The sequence below is a fragment of the Ursus americanus genome, chromosome 3 (genome assembly GCF_024610735.1).
Source record: "Ursus americanus isolate L20-20 chromosome 3, mUrsAme1.1.p, whole genome shotgun sequence".
Taxonomy (NCBI): Eukaryota; Metazoa; Chordata; class Mammalia; order Carnivora; family Ursidae; genus Ursus; species Ursus americanus.
In genome coordinates, this window is record NC_142129.1 from 43,772,089 (window position 1) to 43,797,960 (window position 25,872).

General features: G+C 38.6%; 1 protein-coding gene across 10 annotated transcripts in view; it reads left to right on the plus strand.

Moving 5' to 3' along the window:
• Positions 1 to 25,872, plus strand: part of PDE1C (phosphodiesterase 1C) — a 620,160-nt gene that overhangs the window by 556,107 nt on the left and 38,181 nt on the right. For 9 of the 10 annotated variants that reach the window (XM_045792902.2, XM_087860925.1, XM_045792904.2 and 6 more), the window contains 2 exons: positions 6,173 to 6,403; positions 12,364 to 12,441. In XM_045792902.2, the coding sequence (XP_045648858.2) occupies positions 6,173 to 6,403; positions 12,364 to 12,441 (309 nt within the window). Of the gene's footprint in view, positions 1 to 6,172; positions 6,404 to 12,363; positions 12,442 to 21,107; positions 23,669 to 25,872 lie in introns of those variants that run through there. The other variant, XM_087860921.1, reaches the window with a different exon arrangement.

Here is a 25,872-nt window from a genome sequence, read left to right on the forward strand (position 1 = left end):
CATATATATATATGAAAATAAAGTCACTCCTAACCTCTTCAGTAAGATATTGGTGAAATTCTGATATAATTCTTTTTAATTTTATTTATCATGCATATATATTTATATAAGTAAAAATTTTCCACATAAATTGGAATTGTATTGTCCTATATTTTGTTTTACTATTCCTATTTTAAGCATTTTGTCTTGATACTGAGTATTCTTAGAAAGTATGATTTAAATGGCTGCATTTCCTCTATTTCTGTACATTTTGGTTTTCAGTTCTTCATTATTATATATAACACTGTCATACAAATTCAAAAGTCTTTGAGCCTACCTCTGATTATTTATCTAGGGTAAATTTCTAGATGTGGAATTCCTCTGTCAGAGTACATGAAAAACTGTAAAGCTCTTGATATATATTATCAAATTTCTCTCTGGAAAGTTTTTTTTTTTTTTTAACTAATGTCTTCCAATAGAAGTGGGAGGTATTTCCCTATATTTCCCCCCTTCATTTTTCCCATTAGGATGCTTATATTTTTATTACTGTTTCATAATAATATTAATTCTTCAATTGACAAAATATCTTGGCAACTTCTGCCCTATCTAGTTTGTCATACACCTTTTAATTTTTGTCATATGCCTTTTAGTTATGTTCTTTTTTAAATAAGTATAGTCACCATCTGTCAACATATAACATTATTAAAGTATTATTGAGTATATTTCCTATACTGTAGTTTTCATCTCCATGATTTATTTATTTTGTAGCTGGAAGTTTGTACCTTTTCATCCCCTTTATCTATTTTGCCCATCCCCCTACCCACTAGCTAGCTTTGTAAATGGTCTTTTTAAATGTGTCCTATTTTGAGGGTGCCTGGTTGGCTTGGATGGTTAAGTGTCTGCCTTCAGCTCGGGTCATGATCCCCAGGGTCCTGGGATCAAGCCCCATGTCAGGCTCCCAGCTCAGCAAAGAGTCTGCTTCTCCCTCTCCCTCTGCCTCTCCCCCTGCTTGTGCTCTCTCTTTCAAATGAATAAATACAAAATATTTTTTTAAAATAATTAAATACATACTATTTTTATTTTATCAGAGATTACCCTTACATTTTTATTGACTTATGTGTCTATCAATGAAAATATGAAATGGTATATAATGATACTCTTTGCAAATGCTGAGGTATTTATTGAATTTTTATTTATTTCCTCCATAATTGCTCAGTTTTTGTTGAAATACCATGAGATTTGTAATCTAAGTGATTATAAGTAAACTGTTATTTTGTAATTAACTTAACCTTAATATTACTTTTAATATTTGCTTAAAGTTTTATATCTAGCTTAACAACAATTATTTTTATTTAACACTGAGATTTACTAGTTTTATTGCACATCATTTATATATTTTCCTCATTCTTGAGGTTCTAATACTGGTTGAAGTTTTCTGTCACCTGGAGAACTTCTTGGCTTCCATCTTTAGAAAGATCCTGTGTGAACACCTTCTGAGTCCTTAGATATATGGAAGTATTTTTGTTGTTGTTGTTTTTGTATATAACTAAGAGTTAACTATTCAAAATTTGTATAATATTTTGGTTGTTTGTTTTTCTGTTAGTTTCTCTCCTTCTCTTTCCCTCTTTCTGTAGGTAGTTTAAGTAGGCAATTCAGAAAATTATATCAGGGGATAACTAGTTCAATACCATTTTTAACCAAGAGACTATAAACCATTATTTAGAAAGGGAAATTGAATGAAGAAATCAATGTACTTCTCCCAGAATGCATAGGCCTTCAGTGTGGGATAGAACGAGCTCTCAAGAGGAATGAGAATTGTGGATGGTGATGGCTTTGCTCTGCTTGGCTCTACCTTAACTCATTAGCTGCTTGCTTGGGCCATTTTCTTTTCTTTTTTTTTTAATGTTTTTTTATTATATTATGTTAGTCACCATACAGTACATCCCTGGTTTCCGATGTAAAGTTCGATGATTCATTAGTTGCGTATAACACCCAGTGCACCATGCAATACGTGCCCTCCTCACTACCCACCACCAGTCTATCCCATTCCCCCACCCCCCTCCCCTCTGAGGCCCCCAGTTTGTTTCTCATAGTCCATAGTCTCTCATGCTTCATTCCCCCTTCTGATCGCCCCCCCTTCTTTATCCCTTTCTTCCCCCACCAATCTTCCCAGTTCTTATGTTCCATAGATGAGAGAAATCATATGATAAATGTCTTTCTCTGCTTGACTTATTTCACTTAGCATTATCTCCTCCAGTGCCGTCCATGTTGCAGCAAATGTTGAGAACTCGTTCTTTCTGATAGCTGAGTAATATTCCATTGTATATATGGACCACAACTTCTTAATCCAGTCATCTGTTGAAGGGCATCTCGGTTCCTTCCACGATTTAGCTATTGTGGACATTGCTGCTATGAACATTGGGGTGCATATGGCCCTTCTCTTCACTACATCTGTATCTTTGGGGTAAATACCCAGTAGTGCAATGGCTGGGTATAGGGTAGCTCAATTTTTAACTTTTTAAGGGACCTCCACACTGTTTTCCAGAGTATCTGTACCAACTTGCATTTGTTTGGGCCATTTTCATTGTGAGTCAAATCACTACATATAGTCTGCGACGGGAAGCAAAAGGAAATGAAATTGAACCATGACATTTGCTTTCCACTAGTCTAGAAGCCTAAGAGTGTCATGGATGCTAAAACTAAGAGCTCAAAAGTTTAATTCTATAAATATTATCCTCGGAACCTTGTAGCACATACAAATTTATTGTGCACTTGCCTACTTTTTCTCTTTGTAAGAAAGGTTTATGTATATTAATAATTTCACCCTGAAAATATGTGGCACAAACATACCTCCTGTCCATTTTTTTTTCTTATTTCCATGTTTGCTTGTTTTTGTCTATTTATTTTGGGTAGCACCACTGGGTGCTGATGGCTGGTCGCCCTAATAGCAGATATTTCAAAGAATCAAGGCGAGATGGAAGTAGAGAAGCTGAAGAACATTGCAGAGCCACCTGGGGCAGCACAATTGCCACAGGGAAAGGAGTCAGAGTGGGGCAGGCTCACCTAAGGTCTGAGTATGAGGTCGTAAGAGCTGCCATTCACCAGTCAATCATTAATTACCTGGTATCAGTAGCAATTGAGCAAAAACAGATTTGTTTCTAAAATGTACCTTCTCCCAGTTTTTTTTTTTGCTAGATTTTCCGTAGAAAATTGTTCAGACTCAGTTGTCAAATGAATTTTTCCTACTCAGATAATATTTTATGCTCTTCTGTAGCAAACCAGAATTTAACACCTTCAGTTTTAATCAGTTACTTTTAACTTGCGGATATTTCGAAGGTTGAAAGTTTGCCACAGATATAGTGGGGATTCTGTGAGGGGACCATGAATTATTTCACCTGGTACCTGACTATGAATGAAAATTCTCTTCCCCCTCACTTTTCCTCTCTGTGTAGTGAGTACAGTCATCTTTTTACTCACCTGTATTAGTGGTTAAGGAAACCAGCATTTGTCAAGTGGCTAACTGTTCCAGCATAGGACTTTAGAGTTTATATACTTTCTGTATATAAACTGTATATATACTTTCTGTATATAAACTTTCTGTATATATATATATCCAGGTCTGGATTACAGATGGTGGAATATGCACAAGTCAGGTTCATTGGCAGATAGGCCCAATCATAGCCGTTGTGCACAGTTTCATTTAGTTAACAGATACTCCATGCACATCTGCTGTGTGCCAGGCGCTGTACCAAGCATTGGAATTCGGCGGTGGAGATGACATTTGACCTCTGTCCTCAGGGCACTGTGGGAGATGAGAGGAAGTCTGGGTGAACATTCCAGGGGGCCTTCTGTGACCCTGTAGTCCACTGAGAATGCCGTCTCAACATCCGCAAGGGCATTCTCTTACTCTTTCTGTAGAAGTCAGAAGACAGATTATACTCTGTATTTGCATAATTATGTTATTTTGTAAAGAAATCTTTCCTTACCTTTTCATTGTAAAGTATAAATGCATCCTGTTGGGAAGCAGAATGTCAGAAAATATTGAAAGGCAAACATTTAAAATTTAAATCAGTGCTCGTCCATCCTGATTGCATGTTAGAATCATCTGGAGAGCATTTAAAAGATCCTATCCTTGCCCCTCTCCCTCCAGAATATGATTTAATGTGTCTGGGGTGAGGTCAGGGCATTGAATCGAATGGGTTGGATGAATCAATGAAAAGATTAATGAAAACGTCATAATATATTAAGGAGGACATTTGAGCCAGGCAGATGTAGAGGCAGAAAAAGCAAAACGAAGCCAGAGGTCAAAGACATCCACGAAATACAATGCTGGAAAGCCCCATGAACACGTGAGCTGGATTCGATTTGGGCTTTGTGCTCTTAAGCAGCTCAAACTAGGGGAAACATAACCACCCTGGTGCCCATCAGCTTACAAACAGACTTGTCTGTGAAACCTAGCTTTTTCAGGAGCAAGATACAAAGGGAAATAAAGAGGACCCTTGATAATGAGGTGTGGATATTTTTAACACGTCTAGAGAAAAAAATGCCATAATGTTTTTTTATAATGGATGGCACAATCTGGAAGAACTTTTGAATCAGTTGGGTGCCAACTAGGGTGAGTCTCTCCCCAAGGGAGGTCTCTGTTAGGTGTGCGTTACTTCCTACAATCCAGCGCCACCTCATTGCCTCCAAGGCTCTGCAGAATCTCAACTCCGAATGTCCTTGGTTGGTTGACCACATCATCTGTCACTAACCTCTTCTAAATTTGTGTTAGCCATACTGACTAACTCAGTATCCCTTGAACATACCAAGCTCATTCCTACCTCGTAGCCTTGACATTTTTTATTTCCTCTGCCTGGAATGCTATTTTCCCTGATCATTTCAGGGCCGGCAATTCATCATTAAGAATTTGTCAGATAGGGGCGCCTGGGTAGCGCAGTCATTAAAGCGCCTGCCTTCGGCTCAGGGCGTGATCCCGGCGTGCCGGGATAGAGTCCCACATCGGGCTCATCCGCTGTGAGCCTGCTTCTTCCTCTTCCACTCCCCCTGCTTGTGTTCCCTCTCTCACTGGCTGTCTCTATCTCTGTCGAATAAATAAATAAAAAAAAATCTTTAAAAAAAAAAAAAAAGAATTTGTCAGATAGCACTTTCTTTGCCTCCAGATCTAATGTCACCTCCCTCCCTTATGCTGGTCCTCTTCCATCATATTACTTTTCTTTATTTTTGCTGTGCCTTTTTCACCGCCTGAAATTATCTTTGTGACTTGTTTACTTAATTATGGTCTTTTCTCTTCCATTAAGTCTTGCTTGCTACTCCATTCCCAGCACCTAAAATGGTACTTGATGCTGTCGCTGCTCAATAAATATTAGTTGGATGAATGAACCAATCTTTTCATGAATACTTGATCATATGCAATTATGCTATGTTTTTGATGAAACACAGAGCCAGACCCTTTCACAGTGAACAGAATTGGAAATAAGGCTGACATCCTTTCGCTAAAGGGGAAGATGCAGACCTGGGTACCTGCCCAGACTAAAGGCTACCTCTAATCTCGTGGACAGTTTGAAGACCATGCTTTTTGTAAGGCCTAATTATCCCCTTCCTACTTTTAAGTTCACAAACAGTGACCTGAAACTGTGGCGATTATTTTTCCTGTCTTTCTGTTTTGTAATCAACTGTTTATGTTTAAACTCCAGAGCCTAAACAAATCTCCATGAAACTCCAATTTTTAGTGTGGCCATGGGAGGGTTTTGTAATGTCCCCAAGCCTTGACTTCACATTTATAAAATAGGGTTATAATAAAGTAGCTACCGCCTAAGGCTTTTTTGAGAACGAAAGGAAGTAATCCTTGAAAAGCACTTAGCATAATACCTGGCATAGAGGACACACTCAAGAGAAGTTATTGATGATAAATATTGAAAATGCCAATTGTCGTATTGGTTTGTTAATGATTATCATTATTATTATTATTACTTTCTCCCTGCCCCTTCTTCTCACCCACTATTTTCAGAAATGACATCACCATGAACCGATTTCATTGGTTTCCTGAATATACACACTAATCTGACTTGAATTAACCAGAAATAGACCCCACTCAGTGCAAATACTTGTTTTTGTTTAAAGAGGCCATTCTCCTAATAGTGTGACCTCTTTTCATCTTTTCCGTGCCTTTCCTGACTTGCCATGGGTACAGAGGAGAAGGCCAAGAAGGAAGCAGAGGAAGAAGCTCGCCTGGCCGCCGAGGAGGAGCAAAAGGAAATGGAAGCCAAGAGCCAGGCTGAAGAAGGCGCGGCTGGCAAAGCCGAGAAAAAGACATCTGGGGAAGCTAAGAATCAAGTCAATGGAACACGCACAAACAAAAGCGACAACCCTCGTGGGAAAAATTCCAAAGCTGAGAAGTCCTCAGGAGAAAAACAACAGAATGGTGAGTACAGTTTCACTGGTGAAAGACTCTTTTTGGGGTGTTAATGACGTGATGAGTGGAAGCTGGCGAACAACCGCACCTGTGCGGATGTGGCCCTCGGAGCCGGTGTCTCCCGTCTCCCCAGCTGTGGCACATCACACCTCACTGGGCCGTGGGTCCCAGTAGGAGCCCATCAAAAGAAGCCAGAGGCTGGCTTGGGCCATTCTCTCCGGGGAGATTATATTTTTCAGGCCCTTCCCAGCTGTTCTGGAGACTCTGGCCAGTGCCTGCCTGTCCACTGGGGAAATAACTATTACCAATGTCAGCACATTCCGGAGAGCTCACTGCCCAGACGGGTGGATGGAAAGTGTCTTCCATATGCACTATCCCTCTAGCAGGCGGGGCTGGGGCTCAGGCCTATGTAGGGTCTGTTCCTGTAGTATGTGTCTGTATGTCTGTACGTATATTAGGGTGACCACCTATCCCAGTTTGCCTGGGACTGAGGGGTTTCCTGGCATCTAGAGCTTTAGATTTTAAAACCAGAAAAGTACCAGGCAAACCCAGATGATCTGGTCACCACCTTGTGCGCTGTGCTTGGCACTGAGAATTTAGAAATGGAAAGGCCACAATCTCATCAGGGACACGGGCATCCTTAGAAATCATTCTGAGCAAGTAACAGTCATGGCATGGCAGCTAAAATGCTCTAAGGATCATGTCAGAAAAGAGACATTAGCTTTGTTGCGTCTGAGGCTCGTGGAATGGAGAAATGTCAAAGCAAGCTTCAGGGGGTGATGGAGCCTGAGCTGTGTTTTAAATGCTGAATTTGCTGGTCAGATGGGGGATAGGGACTTCTTCACCAGAGGGAACAAGACGAGCTGAGGCACAAGGGCGTGGAATTGGTTCCCTTGTTTAGGAAAGAGCGGGAAGTTCAGACTCTCTGGAGCTTTCAAGGGCCAAGTTGTGGCAAGGTAGTTTTGCAGTCCGACAGACCTGGATTCAAGGCATAGCTGTGCCTCTCACTTCTTGGTGGCCTTACCCAGGTTACTTAACCTTCTACTGGCTCTAGAAAGTGTGCATAATACCTGCTCACAGCAGGACCACTTATGAGCCTCCAATAATGAGAAGGATAGCAGAGACAACGACCACAATAGAATAATTAACATTTATTGACCATCCACCAGATGCTTTTCTAAGTCCCCTCTTGACGTGTTTATCCTCTTACCCACCTGGCAGGCCACGCTGTAGCTATCACGTATGCTACAGAGCCTGAGTAAATGCGGGAGACGAAGGAGATGCTTAGCACAGCCGTCTCCAATTATTTTTACCATGAACATACAGAACATGTAGAATCAGAAAACAGTATTTTAATACATATGATAATGTTTCTAGCTCATATCATGTTCCAAGAGCTTTGCACAAATTCCGTCAGGTGACCCCGGGAGCACTGTAGAAGGCAGAGAAGGCCTTCGTCCACCTTGTCCGGCCCCTCAGCAGCTTGGTTCTGGAGACCGCTCCCAACGAGTTAGCTTTGTATTCAAGTGCATCCTTGGCCAGAAAATACGTTCAGTTGTACAAGAATTGATGATATACCTGTTGGAGTGTTTCGAGGACAGTGCAAAAGACCCCCTCCCAAGGTCAGAACCAACTAAGAGAGAGCAGAATCAGGAAGTCAGTGATCAAAATATTAGCTCCACTGCAACTGGAGTTGAATTGGAAAACGTGACTTGGTCTGCTGAGCACATGGGTTTCTTCACACATTAGCCTTGAAGTGAGTTTAGCCAACCAGATACTGGCAGCGCGGGCAGGCCTAGGACCTGCCACCTCGTTCCCACCCCAGCACCCCAACACCCCAGCACCCCAGCGGGCTGCTTCTGGAGTGATGCACAAGGTGTGTGTCTTACGGAAAACGCATCTCAGAGGGGGTTGGGAACTAGAGAAATGGCTGGCTGAACTGAGCTTTGCGTTCTCAAACTCCTCCTAGATGAGCTTCTCCTTCTCGAAGGAGAGTATGGAAGGGCTCCAGAGAGAGGCAAGATGTGTTTCTGCCCCACTTTTTTTTTCTTTTAGGAAAGTGGGTGAAAAATGACTTTCCCTTAGTAAAAGTAATATCAATAACATTTACTGAATGCTTAATATATGCCAGACATTGGACATGAGATTTTACCTACATTAAATCATTTAAAAATGCTAACGACTCTGTGCCGTCGATATATGCATTCCCGTTTTGTGGATGAGGAAATGGAGACTCAGAGAGGTTCAATCACTTGCTGAAGGTCAAGCAACCACTAAGTAGAGATTTCAAGTCAAATTCAGGTCTGAGTCCAAATTCTATGTTTCATAATCAGCACGTCCCTACTATTTGCAAGTTTCGGCGCTAGTGGGGAGAGTAGGAAATCAGAGGAATATTGAGGCTGCGCCGAGGTCCGCAAGAAGCTTCTAATCTATTCCAGGGGTTGGAGCACTTTTTCTGTGAAGGACCAGATAGTAAATATTGTAAACTTTAAGAGCCATGCAGTCTCTCTTGCAACTACTTAACACTCCTGTTTTAGTGCAAAAGTAGCCACCAATAACATATAAACAAATGAGTGTGGCTGAATTCCAATAAAACTTTATCTATAAAAATTCAAGTTTGAATTCTATATAATTTTCAAATGTCCTTAAATATTCTCCTTTTTTTTTCAACCATTTAATAATAGACTATTGTTATTTTTGTGGGCCATATAAGACCAGGCACTGGGGCCATGTTTGGCCCATGGGCCATAGTTTGCCAACCCCTGATCTGGTCAGGGAGAGAAACCAATGAACATAAACATGCCAGTCATAGAGAAGGTTATGAATTCCATGTGATGAGTATAAACAAATACCCAGAGAGGGCAGAGGTGGCAGGAATCAATTTTGAAGACCCTTAGAGGGAGAGCCTGAAAGAAACAAACAGCAGCCTGAGTTTTCAACTAGGCTGGGTTGATTTCACAACTGTGTTTATTTCCCAAAGTAATCAACAGTCTACCATTTCCCTTAAAAATTAAGTATTAAATGAGAGATGGGAAAAGAAGTCAATTTTAAGCAATAATAAGAAAGGCTAATGGTGGTTCGGGACTGTGTTACAGCAGCCTAATTAAAATGATTTATAACTGTGCAGAAAGGCTCTTTGGTTTCCCCTGTTTATTGAATAACAGCTCACATCAGCCATTAGTCCATATACAACCCGTGGGAAATTACCTAATGGATTCTGTTCAAGGAACATCATCAAACAAACACGTGTCACTTTCCCATCATCCTTCTTTGTGGTCGCCCAAGATACTTCCAGGATGGAACCAGAGGACAGTGGTTAAGTGGGGTTCTAGAGGTGTTTTTATCAGCAACGATGAGATCCCCATCTCAAGCTTTGGTCACCATCAAGGTACTTCCTCTTTCAGCCTCCCCAGCCCTGACTGAGGAAAAGGCAGGCTGCCCACAGGCTGCTGGCTAGCATCCAGCAAATTGAACCTCTCCTGTGACTTCTGGAAGACATCCTGGTCTTGCTGCAGCTGTGCATAAAGCTCCAGTCCAGGAAAACCTTGAAGTTCAGGCATAAAGTATTATGCATTAGGGTGTGAAGGCTCATTTAGGAAAGAAAGACATTTTTCTGCAGGGAATTAGTTTGACTACAGGGCTCAAGATCCTTGAGTTCATCTCTGGCATCCTTAAAACAAGAAGGAGCCAGTATTTGGACTGTTTTCGTGGGACCTCCAAAGGAATCCTCCCTTTGGCCGTTGGTGGTAAAGGGTGATGATCATGTCCTTCGCTTGAACTCCTCCTGCTTACACCCTGGCTAGAGTTGACCTCCTTTTCCCTCAGTCCCTTCAGCCAGCTCATCCCATTTCAGAATTAAGAGTAAGAGGAAATGTGGAAAATTTATTGACTCCTATCTTAGCTTAGGATTTGTCAAATTCCATTGAAAATACTTACTTTGTTGAAAATATCACAACCCAAGATGGTCTTAAATTATCCTTAGATAACCATTTCTTCATAAATCTGTAGGCCAAAGGCATTTAGAAATGGCAGCAGTAAACAGAAGCCTGAAATTGAAAACTTGAGCTTCATAGGGAAGTTGCGAGATACAGTGGTGGAGAGCTTAGCTTCTGGAATCAGATCCATCTGTGTATATTGTGGTCGATTGCTTTATTTATGCCTTAGGTTCCATAGCCATAAAATGGAGATGGTAATATGAGTTTCATGTCCATTCTTCACAAGTTGGTTTAAGCAAAATCACTTTGTGGAAAGATCAGTTGGCCATCTATGCAAAAACTGTTAGACGAATGGCTTAAACCAGATCTACGGCTGCCAACAGGAGCAGTTTTGCTGCCAGAAGGAGCCACACATGCAAGGTTATGGGCAGAGGTGGGGCCGGCGGTGGTGTGTGAACCACTGGCAGGTGGCCGGTGTGCTGCACTCAACACAGCTGGATGGACCAGCATGTGACACAGTGGCTGCAGAGAAGCCAAAGGAAAACTCACGCTTGGAAAACATCCTCAGTCATTTGATGAGTTTGTTATTCTGCAAATTGATCATTTAGTGAATTAAACTGTGATGAATTTATCTACTTTCAATCACAGTACCTTCATAATGAGGTTGTTAGAAGAATATAATGAAATGATGCATACAATATGCCTGGCACAAAGAAAGCAAAAAAGATAGGACCCTGCTTACTCCTTCCTAGTTGCAATTATTCTTAGGGTCTTCTTGTTTCAAGAAGTACCACTATTTTAGTTGTAATGTATTCTGGGTTTTATGCAGGCTAAAAAGAAAGATGCTATTAGTAAGACTCTGAGAAAATTTTCCAAAACTTGAGAATGAGGCTGAGGGAAGGGTTGCTGTGTCCTTTCAATGTCACAGTGGCATACTCTTGAACAGACATGGCCAGGGATTATTTAATTATCTTAGACAGGGGTCAGCAAGCTTTCTCTGTGTTGGCCCAGCCAGTCACTATTCCTGGTTTTGCGTGTCTCTGTGGCAGCTATGCAGCGCCTACCACTGCGGCGTGAAAGCAGCCACAGACAGTATGTGAACGAATGCATGTGACTATTCCCAAAGATCTCTGTTTCCAGATTGGCCGCTGAGCTACAGGTGGATGACTCCCACTTTAGGAGAACATGACTGTGTTTAACTTTGTCATTTACTGTTGACTCAAGAGTAGGTACCGTGAGGTTGTATGCTAACTTACAGATTTTTGACTATTAGAGGAGATTACCCCTTACCCACAGGTTATGATTTTATTTCCCTGTAGGACAAAACCAGTTCTGTTTCTAACACAGCAATCTTATTTTTAACAGTTTTCTAAAGTGCCTATAAATACCAATTTCCTTAAATGCCCTTGGCATCACCCTTACTATCTCTCGGGTTCCTTCATGAATGAATTAAGTACGTTTTTGACACGTGTTTATTCTACATCTGTTTGCATAGTGTTTCTTAACATTTACAAATCATATTTTGACAAGCTCGTTATTTGGAATACCATTTATAGCTCCGTTTTAGAGTTCAGTTGGCATTGCGTGATGTGCCAGATATCACATTCACTACCTTCAATACATTTGTCCTTATAGTATGTCTATAGAGTAGCTATTATTACCCCCATTTTGCAAATGAGGAAACTGAAGCATGTAGAAGTTAAGTAGCTATGAGCTGGCATAACTTACATTTGACCTAATTTTTTCCACACTCCACAGCCCAATAATAAAGCTGTACTGCCTTTCTTGGAAAATAAACATTATTGGCTTAAGTGCAACGTTGTTTAACAGGAACTTTGTCTTAATTTCTGGATCATAATCTTAACTTTTAAGACCTAATATATGGTTTAAAAAGATATTTACTTTCAGACATGTACCCCCCCATGACTAAAATTATGCATTTTTTTCATCTTTTTACCTTGACAAGTTTAAAACTATTTATAACTTCCCTTTTAGCTGTGTACATATGCTGTTTGTCATGTTTATTACTTTCAGGTGACTTGAAAGATGGTAAAAATAAGACCGACAGGAAGGATCAATCCAATGTCGGAAGTGATTCAAAGAAAACAGATGGTAAGAGCATAATTTTCCATTATATTTTTCCATAAAATGTGCGATTTAATGCAGGTTTGTTAGAATTACACCTAGAATTGAAATTGTGGTTGTTAATATACTCTTATATTATACCCTAAAAAAACCCTTCCCTACATTTAAGGAGTACTTGATTCCTATTTCAATAATTTACTGATTATTGTTGTATCTCTTCCCGTCCACCATCATTTTCTCCATCACAAATGCATTCTATACTCTCTCTCTCTTTACCACTTGCCATTTTTTCACTTTCACTTTAAAGTTGCCTCTGGGCTTGCTGATTGGAATGGAATGGAGTACGAGTCTTTGTGAATCGTGCAACATAAATGGGAACTGTTCCATGGTTTCTGGTTTTCACATTTTCTCTTTTAATGAGGAATCATTGCTTTCGATCAGAACAGAAATCTGTTCAGTGTTATCACTGTGTTGGGAGACCCACATATTGGAGAACATACATAGTTGTAGAATGCAGTTTGGTCAGCAAGAGTAAGTCTCAAAGGCAAGTTTTGAATGGCAATCCCCACCAAACCAATTAGACTGAACCTACCTTGTGATGTGCTCCGTGAACATTGCTTTTACCTTTCACAAAGAGCATTCTACTCTCTCTGAAACCTGGAAGTTCAGATTCTATTATCCTTCAGACTTTGTACTATCCTACTGAGAAAACTGTTCTCGCCTTTTATATAAATCTCCTGTTTCAGTTGTAACACGTGCTTACTCTTAGTGACCCCTTCATACATGTGCATGATAGTAAACTGAAAATGCAAGTTTCTAGGTAGTGGTTTGTGCTAAGAGTCCCAGATGCTCTTTGAATCATACCTCCCTGGAGACATTGTATTGGATGCTAAGCTGTTTTTGATAGTTTGGTTTTTATGTCATTGAAGAACAAATATTGAGTATTCAGATTGAGGACTCAAGAAATTTGAACACAACTCCACCTATTAAAAAGGAAGCAGCCCCTCTAGCTTTCATGCCTAAGCCACTGTGACAGGCTTTCTCTACTCATATGTGTGAAATCAGTTCTTAAACCTTTTCTTTTAATCTCATTCAATAACTCACTCCAGGTGTCTTATCACATAACACCTAGGGAACACCCATGTGCAGTTTTTTTGCCAAATCATTTATGCAAATGGAAACCACATACCTAAAAAAAAAAAAATACCCTCCTTGAATGATTGTGACTAAGACACGAATTACACGGAGACAAAACAGAATTCAAAATGACAGTCATCCTAGCCAGACTCTGTTATGGGTAAGGTTTGTTGCCAGATATCATTAAACCCAAGTCAAGGTAATACAAGCCAGAAAATGTACAGTAGAGGAGAATGGTGTTAGATATAAACTGAGCACCTGGACACCTGGTCCATCCTGCGTTCAGTAACTAGCCCATCTGAATTCCTACAGCATGAAAGTGCAGAGTAAACTAAGTCCCAAATCTTTAACGTGGGATCTTGTTGCATTTTTATATTGTGCTACAAATATCTATTATGATGTTGTCATGTGGGCATTGTGAATTAAATTTTATTACCTTCATTAAGCCCTTTTATTTTACCTGTGCCCTCTATAGTTGAATTGCCCCAAGTATTTAAAATAATTAAACAGATTTTTTAAAAGCGGGGTGTGGAAAGGGGTGAAGAGATATGATGTTCTATTAAACAAATAAATGTAAAGCTTGATTGTTTAATGAGCAGAATTCTTGATCCCATCAGGCAGTGAACAGAATGCAGTAAATAAATAAGAGACATTTTCTGATGTCTGTTCTTTTTCTTCTCCATAACTAACTTTCCACTGCTTCAGATGGGTCTGGTGTGTTTATTCTAGCAAGTTTATACACAAACTTGGAAATGAACAACTTTGTATTTTAATTTCATTGATGGGCTAACATGACATCAGTCATTCTCACTGCTTTGATATCATAAGGCTTTAGTTAATTGTGCTGTCTTCACCAAAAATCTTTACCAGGACTACAGCTATTCTTGGTGGCATGAAGTGGAAAAGATTTCAATCAGTCTCATTTATCTCTTCGCCTTTGGTCATCAAAACTCTCTACTTTAGGAAAAATTTTAAATGATATATGGATCAGTGGGTACATTGGTTTTTAAAAGCTGTCTTGTAACAACCACATATATTTTGAACATTTCTTTTTAATAGGTCCTATTACATTTGATGACCAGAGGGAGTGAATTTAACTATTTTTAATGCCTCTACCCCTACTATAACCCCTGGGAACCAGTGGTGACCAGCTCTGTCTAATTTTTGAGAGGGAGGATCCAAGCACAATTCAGTGCCCAGTAAAACCAAACCCACTATGGTTTGAAGTTGCAACATTTGAATGCAACGCATTCAGAAAGAAACCTGATGGAAACTGGACCACAGCTGGTTATTCCCAAACTCCATTGAGCTGAGGCACACACAGAGAGAAGGGGTGTGTGCTAAAAGCATAAATTATATCCTGGCATAGTGAACACATTGCAGCTGTACATTATCTCTGTCAGGCTACTGAGGTACTACTTAATATCCTGCAGCACTAATTTTTGGACTGACTTCTAAGAATGAATGTCCTTTGAAACTACCTTGTTTACTCTTCGGAAGAAATGTACTAACATAAAAAGAATGGGGCCTCTGAGCCAAGATTCTCTCAGGGCCTAAACTTATAGTGTCACTGGGAGACTTGTGGGGTGCCAGTGAATGAATTATTTTCAGTGTGTTTTTAGTCATGTTTGAAACAGCAGAGCCTCTTGGACCTGCCATAATTTTTTAGAGTTTCCCAAAAATATGAATTTGCCCTTAACTTTATTTGACTCTACTAACAGAGATATAAGAGATAGCCACCATTTGTGCCTCTCAAAAGTTGATTATAATTAGGCCCTACAAGGGTTATTGCCAAGTCCCAGCGTGGAGGTTCCCCAGGAATTTCTCCTTCACTGAGTGTTCTGGGAATTGGAATGCTTAAAGGTGTTCGTGAAATTTAAAAGTCAACTCTGTAGAGTGAAAAGAGTGGACAAAAGACTGTCTGTGGACCTCTGCTTCCTACAAAGAGGACTAATAAGAATGAGATTCACCCTTTCACCTGAAACAATAATAATCATAATAAAAGATAACTTCTTGGAAGAATAGTTTCCAAGATAGCAAGAAATGAAGGACAGTGATCTCCAAGAAACAGGAAACAAATGAAATAAACCCTATCATTGCTCCAGCTTCCTCCCTTGAGAGGGTTTCCAGGCAGCATAAGGAGGGGGAACCCAGGCAGACCTGATGGACTCCTTGAGTTGAAGAGTTGAATAAGGATCCAGGGAGAGCCATGGTGGCTAAAGTTAACAAGATAAAGTACCAGAGAGGAGAGAGCTATAGAGATACAGAACTCCAGAGATGTACAGAGTAGTCATTCATCAGAGTACTGATTGACCCATACAGATAGGAAATGACCTGAGATCAGAAAAGAACCATTCAAGAGGTTTAGAGGGAATGGTCCTAATGTCCATACTTCATATAAGGCAAGAAAAGTGCCTATTCCCACTAGTCAGATTTGAATACCTCATAATTTAAAAGGAATTGGGTGGAATCCACCTAATTGTCTTATTTTATTAGTGGAGGAGTAAATAGCTGTAGGCTAAATGCTGCTTTGGTCTCACCTAATAAACTTTGAAAGCAAGACATAAAAGGATCAAAGTGTTTCCAAATAACTGCACCTCAGAGTAAAGTTCATAGGTATATATAGGAATACAAAAATATCCCGTACCCAACAAGGTAAAATTCACAGTGTCCAACATCCAATCAAAAATTACAGGACATGCAAAAAAGCAAGAAAATACTACACACAATGAGAGAGAGAGAACTGAAACAGAAGTTAGAATAGCAGACAAGAACATTAAAGCAGTTCTTACAACTATAGTCCATATATTTGGAAGTTGATTAGAGACATGGGAAATACAAAGAAGCAAAAATCAAACTTCTAGAGATGAACACTACAATGTTTGATATGGAAAACACACTGGATGGGATTAGCTAAATAACATTGGATGAGATTAGTAATAAGTACAGTGGATGAGACTAGACATTGTAGAAGAAAGAGTAGTGAAAAACTATCCAAAATGAAACAGAAAAAAAAATGTAAAGAGCATCAGTGAGTTATAGGACATCTTCAACAGCCTAATGTATGGGTAACTGGAGTCCCTAACATAAGAGAGAGAGGAGGAAAGAAAAATACTTGATGAAGTAATGGCTAAAATTTTGCCCAACGATGAAAACTATATGCACAGACTCAAGAAGCTCAGTAAAGCCCAAGCACAAGAAATTTGAAGAAAATTATACCAAAATATGTTATAATCACATGATTGAAAACCAGTAATGAAGAGAAAATTTAAAAACAGCTGGAGGAATAAAAACTCATGTACAATTGAACAAAGATAAGGATAATTGTAGGTTTCTTATCAGAAACAATGCAAGTGAGAAGACAGTGGAGCAACATCTTTAATATGCTGAAAGAAAAAAAGAATTCAATTAAGAATTCCATACCCAGCAAAAATGTGTTTCAGATATTAAAGCTGAAAGAATACATCACCAGTAGACCCACACTACAAGAAATGTTCATGAAAGGCAGTAAGATAACTATGCCAGTTGGAAATACGGACCTGCGCAAAAGAATGAGGCACACGAAAAATGGTAACTAGATGGATAAATATACAAGATTTTTTCTTATCATTTAAATCTCTTAAAGATCATTGACTATTTGAACAACAACATAATAATACATTGTCTGATTTATAACGTATGCAACTGAGGGACGCCTGTGTGGTGCATTCGGTTAGGTGGCTGACTCTTGGTTTCAGCTCAGGTGGTAATTTTAGGGTCATGAGATCAAGCCCTGTGTCAGGCTCCATGCTCAGCATGGAGTCTGCTTGAGACTCTTTTTCCCTCTCCCTCTGCCCTTCCTGTGTATTCTCTCTGTCTTGCTCTCTGTCAACTAACTAACTAAATAAATCTTAAAAAATAGCATATATGACTGAAATAGCATGAAACAATAGCATAAACAGACAACAGTAGCATAAAAAGCTGGGAAGGGAGAAATGGAAGTATACTATTGTAAAGTTCTATTATACATGAAGTGATATATCACTTGAAGGTAGATTGTGATAAATTAAGAGCATATACTATAAACTCTAAAGCAATTAAATTAAAATAACAAAACAAAGACACATAAGTAATAAGCCAACACAAGAGATAAAATGGAATTGTAAAAATGCTTAATCCACAAGAAGGTAAAAAAAAGATAAGAAGGGAGTAAAAAAAAGATAAGAAGGGAACAAAGAACACATGAGACAAATAGGAAACAAATAGCAACATCATAGACTTAAAACTAAGCACATCAGTTATAACATTAAATGTCCTAAAGACCCCAATAAAAAGGCAGAGATTTCCAGATTGTAAAACACAATTACAGTCTGCCTTTATAAAAAAAGGACACAAATAGCCCAAAAGTAAAAGGATGGAAATTGGTATACCAAGCTAACACTAATAAAAAGAAAGCCTGAATGGCTGCATTAATGTCTGACAAAGTAGATTTCATTGCAAATACTATCACCAGAGATAAAGAAATTCATTTCATAATAAAGTCCATTTTTCAAGATAATATAATAATCCTTTATATTTATGTACTAAAGTACATAAAATGAACTGCAAATTTTTTTTTTATTTTTTACGATTTTTATTTATTTATAAGTGGGGGGAGGGGCTGAGGGAGAAGTAGACTTCCTGCTGAGCAGGGAGCTGAGGGCTTGATCCCAGGATCCTGGGCTCATGAGCTGAGCTGAAAGTGGATGCCTAACCAACTGTGTCATCGAGGCGCCCCCTGCAAAAAAATTTTTAATCCATAATTCTATTTAGAGACATTAACATTCCTCTCTCAATCATTGATAGAATAAATAGATGTAAAATCAGCAAGGAAATCAATCATTGATAGAATAAATAGATGTAAAATCAGCAAGGAAAGGAAGATTTGAACACTACCAACCAACTTTACCTAAGTGGCATCCCTAGAATACCCAACAATAGAGAATACACATTCTTTTCAAGTGCACACAGAACATTTATCAATATAGACCAGATTGTGAGATATAAAACAAGTCCCAATAAATTGAAAAGGATCCAAGTCATACAAAGTATGTTTACAGGTCATAATGGAATTAAATTGGTATAAGAATAGGCATATTATTTTATTATCCTTTTAATTTTTGTAGAATATGTAATGACCTAATCTATTATTTTTTTATATTGGTAATTTGTCTTTTTTCTCTTTTTTTCCCAGACCAGTCTGGCTCTAGGATAATAGGTTTTATTAATTATTGTTATTAATATTCCCCATTGTTTTTCTGTTTTTATTTCATTGATTTCGTATCTTTTTATTTTTTTTCTTCTGCTTGCTTTGGGTTGAGTTTGCCTTATTTTCTAGCTTTTTTTAAGGTGGAAGCTAATATGATTAATTTTTTTTCTAATGTAGGCATTAAGTGCTGTAAATTTCTCTCTAAGCACCACTTTAGTAGTATGTCATAAATTTTAACATGTTGCACTCGTATTCACATTTAGTTCAAAATACCTTCTAATTTCCATTTTGATTTTTACATTGATCTAAGAATTATTTAGAAGTGTAGTGTTTAGTTGCCAAATATTGGGGGATTTTCCAGAGAGAGTGGAAATCTACAGATTCATGCAATCCCAACTAAAATCCTAGCAGGTTTTTTTTTTTTTTGGTAGAAATTGACAAACCAGTTCTAAAATTTATATGGCAATGCAAAGACCCAAAATAGACAACGCAACTTGGAAAAAGAAGGAAAAGTTGGAGGACGAAAAAAGTAGGCCTTGTTTGAAGACTTCCTATAAGCTAGAGTAATCAAGGCAGCGTGGTATTAACATCAAGATAGACAAATGGGTCAATAGAATAGAGTCCAGAAATAGGTCCACATGTACGTGGACAGCTTATTATTGACAAAGGGCATTCCATGGAGAAAGGTAGTCATTAACAAATGGTGATGGAACAATTTGCTATTGATATGCAAAATAATTACCTCCTACATTTTAATCATATGCAAACATTAAAATAGATCGTAAGCCTAAATTGAAAATGTAAAACTATAAAACTTATGGTTAAGAAAACAGGAGGAACTCTTTGCAATCTCAGGTTAGGCAAAGGTTTTCTAGGTAGGACACCAAAAGTACAAACCATAAAAGAACAAATTGATAAATTATACTTTATCAAAATTAAAAACATCTGGTCTTCAGAAGCTTCTATTGGGAGAATGAAAGGACAACCCACAGACCTGGGGAGAATATTTGCAAAGCCAATATGTGTGAAAGGAGTTGTATCCAGAATATATAAAGAAACTTCAATGTTCAGTAATAAGAAAATAAACAACTTAATTAAAGACATGCAAAGATTTAAACATTTCGCAAGGAAGGGAGGTACAGCTAGCAAATAAGTACATAAGGGAGATCATAGGCATCAGTAGGTAATACAAATTAAAAGCCAAATTAAAAACCTATTGAGAGAAAACAAAACGAAACTTACATGTGGGGAGATTTTACACTTGTATATTATATTCATCTAATAATTTCTTAGCTCTCTACTTCCCTTTGCCCGTCAAGACACAACTTTGTCAGCTCATTTCCTTCTAGCTACTCTTTCTGCATATTTCCGAAGTTGCTCATGGTCTTGTCTTGAGGCTCTCAATACAGAAAAAATAAAAGGCAATAGAGCCAATATTCTTGTTAGTTCGCGTAGAACGACTACTTGAGATTACAAGGTTTGTTGTGTACATTCACACATTTTGCCTGTGATGTGATTCCTCACAAGACTGGTATCTTATGACCTTGACTTGCTACAGGGCTCCCAAGAGTCAACCGAAGAAATGAGTGTCTTTCCTGTTTTCTAGCTAGCTGATCCTACCAAAGTAGTTTGAAAATGGGTAAATAAATGGAATGGATGACTTTGACTTTGTTAGATGCCTTTTGTTCTATTATAATAGATGCACCAAGTTATTAATAAAAGCAGCGGAAGGATATAGTCTGAACCTTTACACTTGAGTTGTACTTGATGTTCTTATTTTTCAGCTACAGTTGAAAATGTTGTGTTCGTTGCTTGAAGCGGGGCAGGGGGGGGTGTCATGACTTGCTTTGCCATGGAGTCGGTAGTGAGAGATAGATAGGGCCTGCACGGGCCTGGAGGTGTGCCCTTCTCTGCAAATCCAGGGAGGAAACAGTCCAACAGCAGGGTGCCTGGAGAATGGAGACACGTGTCCGTCTTCACAGCAGAGATAGTTTCTGACTTAAGTTCATGTTCAGAGATTTGAGAAGCAGCAAACTCACTGGCACATAGACCATTATTCAGGAGGGGTGCATTCGTTGAGACCATCACCAGTTTTCAAGTCTGTATAAATTCCTGTACCCCAGTATTCTCTTCTCAGAGAATCATGCTCACCTCATTGTTTCCTCCAAATATTTTTTTTCCCCATACTACTCAGGACAGTGGTTGTTAGGCTGTCTTTATACACCAGAATGAAGAACTGCCCTATTTCAGACTCATCAAAACCGTAGCTTGTAGTCAGTGCCTCCTTTTATTACCTCATTGTTCCAGTTTATGCTGTTTCTTCCCACAGGGCTTCTTAGTATCACTTGCAGCTGATCCTGGCTGTGCCTTGGTCCATGCAGAGCTACAGAAACAACGGAACACTTTTACCCATCTTCAGTATACTCTTACTGGAATCAATCCCGTATATCCTACCTAGCCATGGGGGACTTTATAGGCATTTATATTTATTTAATATTTGCCTCAAGTTGTGACAGATTGATTTGTTTCTAAGCAGGTGTTAATATGATTTTATTCAGAATTCTAATGGGTTCACAAGTCTTAGAGGGCAGTGTCTTAATGGCCATCTTAGTTCAAATTTCTATCCCAATTTATGTTGCATAAGGTACACATTAGACCATTTAGTTATAGAAGAGGTTATGGAATCTTGAAAGTTCTTGACATAGGATTTGTGAAGTGAAATCCACTTTGTGGATTTTCATTCATTTTGCTCTGTCTGTAAGAACTATCTTATCTGGGAAAAAAGAGTCAATCCCTTCATTTGGGAGCCTACACTATATGTGATGTTGTGAAGGCGACCTGCTGATTAGCAAGAAGTGCCCTACACAATGGCAGAGGAGCTTCATATTGACAGTAAATGAGGAGTTGGTTATGCTGCAAAAGATTTGCTGACACTAACACCAATACTCATACCCAATGTATGGTTTCGACTGCTAATTTACTGATGTACAATATGTACACCAGAATGCTCCTGTTAACCGGCCAGTCAGTGGTTTTTTTCTCCTGATGGAAAACCTACCTGGGAACTCAAAACACATCAGAAGGTTGCTTGACAAGCTGAGAATGTAAGGGGAGTTAGTTGATGAAGTGTGACTCAAGGTAGAATATATTGATAAACCTGTCTCCACCATTGAGATAGACTTGCCAAGAAGAATAGATGGGGGCCATCTTGCATGCCCTGTATTCTGACAGTGTGAGAGGCACTCCTCCCTGGCACCCTCTCTTTCTAGTTTCCTTTTCAACCACACATTCAACCATCAGATAGGTTGATATCTTGGGGTAGATGATGACTCTTGTTCACTTTTAGTTGTGTTTTATTGCATTTCTGGACCTTAATCTTGAGGAAACTTCTTTGATTCCCCATCATAGGCTACCAGATTTTCATAAGCTCTATCATCTCCAAAGGTACACTCAGATCATGAACTGTGATGAGTATAAAAGGCCAAGGATCGCGAACAGTTCTAACACTAGCTGTTACCCTATCCTTTCCTCTCACATCCAAGGCAGTGCTACTATAACAATAACCTTGAGTCCTTCCTAATTTACTTTAAGAACAAAACCTGTAAAACTTCAGAAGTTAACTGTTTTTAGCAATGAATGATTTGCAGTACACATCACTATTGATCATGCCATGGGGGTCAACTTCTGTTGTCTCGAAGTGATTTCTACAAATAGTTAATCCCATCTTCTGGTTTTTGTTTGTTTGTTTGTTTGTTTCCTTCTCAGAGGAAAACAGTTTTTTCTTAGTTCTGGGAAGATATTACACTGTACCCCATTGTGTATTGACAAAAAGAAGGCCTATTTCTTTAATGAAAAATTTTCCTTCATCATGAGAATCCAGCATCCTTATGAGTTATTTTCCATGAGTGTACAGGGACCAAACATCTGGAGTCCCCTGAGTCCCAGTTAAGATAAGTCATCATAACAACACATGTTCTGATTAATATCCCGTTTCCCTTAGCCATTTGTCCATGAAAACTCCTGTGACCCATTTACTTAACAAGTTTATGTGTACGTATTAACATATGGAGCATCAACAGGAAGGTAACGGTATGGTTTAGCAAGAAGAGCCATGAAATGTTTGTTTTTCAAAATGCTTTACATCCTTATTTTCTCAAGTAGTGAGATAACCCAAGGGTCTAAACCCTGCACTCCAATGTCCCTGTCAAAGGAAAACTACAAGAAGTTTGATAAATGGAGGAGAGAACTGCAAAATTACTTTTTAGATGCCTGTTATTCTCATGTATCTGGATAAAACCTCACTAATTAGATTTGAGAGGGTTTTGTTGCTAAAACATTTTGGTTGATATACTTAAGTGTTATTTTCTAGTTATTTTCAGAAGCCGTGCTGTAGGTCGACCCAACAAGAGTTATTGTGAGCTCAGCAATGCTGAAACCCAACATAATTGTTTCTTGGATGGATTTGGGGGAAGACTATTAACCATTCCATGATATATGGGTAGGAAGTGGTCAAATGGGGTGAACTAAAAAATGTTCCTGCTCCTTTTACTACTGACTTAATACTCTTGAGAGCCTGGAAGTACAAAGCCTATTACTTACACATGGTTCTAGCATCAATGAGTCACAGTGAATCAGAACAGTTAGCTCTTTCAGTTACAAACATCCATTTCAAAGCAATGTATTTTTATATACTTTTAGGTTTAGTGAATATCTTTGTGCTTCTCAAGATATCCTCATGATGCATTATAAAGGAACAAGTAGCATGCTACTATTATCATCCTCCTGTACATTTTTTGTGCTTTTGAAATTCACATTTGTAGTATCAAAACAGCAACTGAAATATAAATATACATACACACATATACATACATATATACACACACACATATATGAAATATATATAAATATACACATATGAGATATATTATATACAATTGTGTAAATATATATATAGTATATACATATAAATGTATATTGCATATGTAGGTGATATAATCTATTTAATACGATGTAAGATGGGTGCGTTTAAAATAATTAAATTGTTTTATGCCAAAGAAAACTTCTAAAGTCAATTCATGCTTTTTACATAGCCGTTTAGATTCCAATCTCTTACCAAATAACTACATAGTAGAAATGTCAAATAAAAGTATATTAGGTACACTTTGGTAATGACAAAATTAATCTTTTTAAACAACTTTTCCCTTAGAATTATTGGTATATAAGCTTTCATTGTTTCACTTTATCTTCTAGACATTTCGTTACACTCTTAACGTACCATTGTATTTTTAAAGGAACCCAGTCTGACAGAAAGGATTATAATTTTGGAACTGTGTAAAATGTGATTTTTTTTCCCTCAACACTGATGTTCAGGATTAAAAATAACTTCTTAGTATTCATGAAATAAATATTTATTCATTTTCCCCCTGAAAAATTAGATTTTGTCAGATTCTACACAGAGGGTGGGAGGAACACAAGTAGCAATGCATTTGTCTGAAGAAACTCTATTAACATTATAAAAAATTCTTTAACAGCTGTCTTAGCAATAAATATGTGCCAATTCCAGGAGCTAGCGCTGTCTACATTGTTAATGCCATTTCTTTTCTAGACACCCACACGCTAGTAGAACCGTTAAAAATGCAGTATCAAGCAAGTATCGAAGCTTCCGCTTTGTGTTTATTCTTAGCATTCTCCACAGAAGGGCACCACAATCTTCAAGTGATGACATCTGTATTTCATAAGTATTAGCCCTCTACAATACGTGCTATTTTTATCTTCTAGTCTGGAGCCACAGTGAAAACTTGAGAAAAAATATTTGTTTTTTCTTTCACTTATTTTAAATCTCATATTGCTTTTCCTGAAGTAATAAAATTGAGAAAAGCATGAAGAGCAGTCATAATGTTTCAGGGCTAAAATTCCAGCCTCCCTTAACTTTCTCTGAAGGACTTTCTTGGTCTCTATGGTCTCTGGCTTCTTGTTGGCTTCAAAAGACTGATCAGAGACAGAACTTTCCTATGCAGATACCTCTAGGTCATCTCACCTGCACCAAGGAGTGGTAGGGGCTGTTGATGCCTGATGTTTACTCCTCTCAAGAGTGGGCCAGGCCCTGGAGTACTTGTGGAGTTGAATGTTTTCATTGTTTCCTTAGGTATTAAAGTACTAAGTTCTTTTTTTTTTTAATTATGATATGTTAGTCAGCATACAGTACATCATTAGCTTTTGATGTGGTGTTCCATGATTCATTGTTTGCATATAAGACCCAGTGCTCCATGCAATACGTGCCCTCCTTAATACCCATCACCAGGCTAGCCCATCCCCCCACCACTCTCCCCTTTAAAACCCTCAGTTTGTTTCCCGGATTCCATAATCTCTCATGGTTCATCTCCCTTCATTTTTCCCTTCCGTCTCCTAACGGTCTCCCTGCTATTCCGTATGTTCCACAAATAAGTGAAACCATATGATAATTGTCTTTCTCTGCTTGACTTATTTCACTTAGCATAATCTCCTCCAGTTCCATCCATGTTGATGCAAATGTTGTGTAATTGTTCTTTCTGATGGCTGAGTAATATTCCATTAAATATATGGACCACATCTTCTTAATCCAGTCATCCGTTGAAGGGCATCTCGGCTCCTTCCACAGTTTAGCTATTGTGGACAATGCTGCTATGAATATTGGGGTACATATGGCCCTTCTCTTCACTACGTCTGTATCTTTGGGGTAAATACCCAGTAGTGCAGTTGCTGGGTCATAGGGTAGCTCTATTTTTAACTCTTTGAGGAACCTCCACACTGTTTTCCAAAGTACTAAGTTCTTAATAAGAGAGTAACAACAGTAAAACACCTTGGGCAGTGTGGGGCAGAAGAGAGTGAGTTATTCACAGATTTTTCAGTTTGGAAAAACCATGCTGTGTAAAGGGAAGGAGAAGGCAGAAAAGTTAGAGAATAAAAGTTTAATACCATCATTATTCTCAGTGATAGCACAGATGCCATGGATCAAAAGAAAAGAAAAAAAAATTGGGCAAGGGTTGGAGCTAAGAACTACCATCTTTGGGCGCCTGGGTGGCACAGCGGTTAAGCGTCTGCCTTCGGCTCAGGGC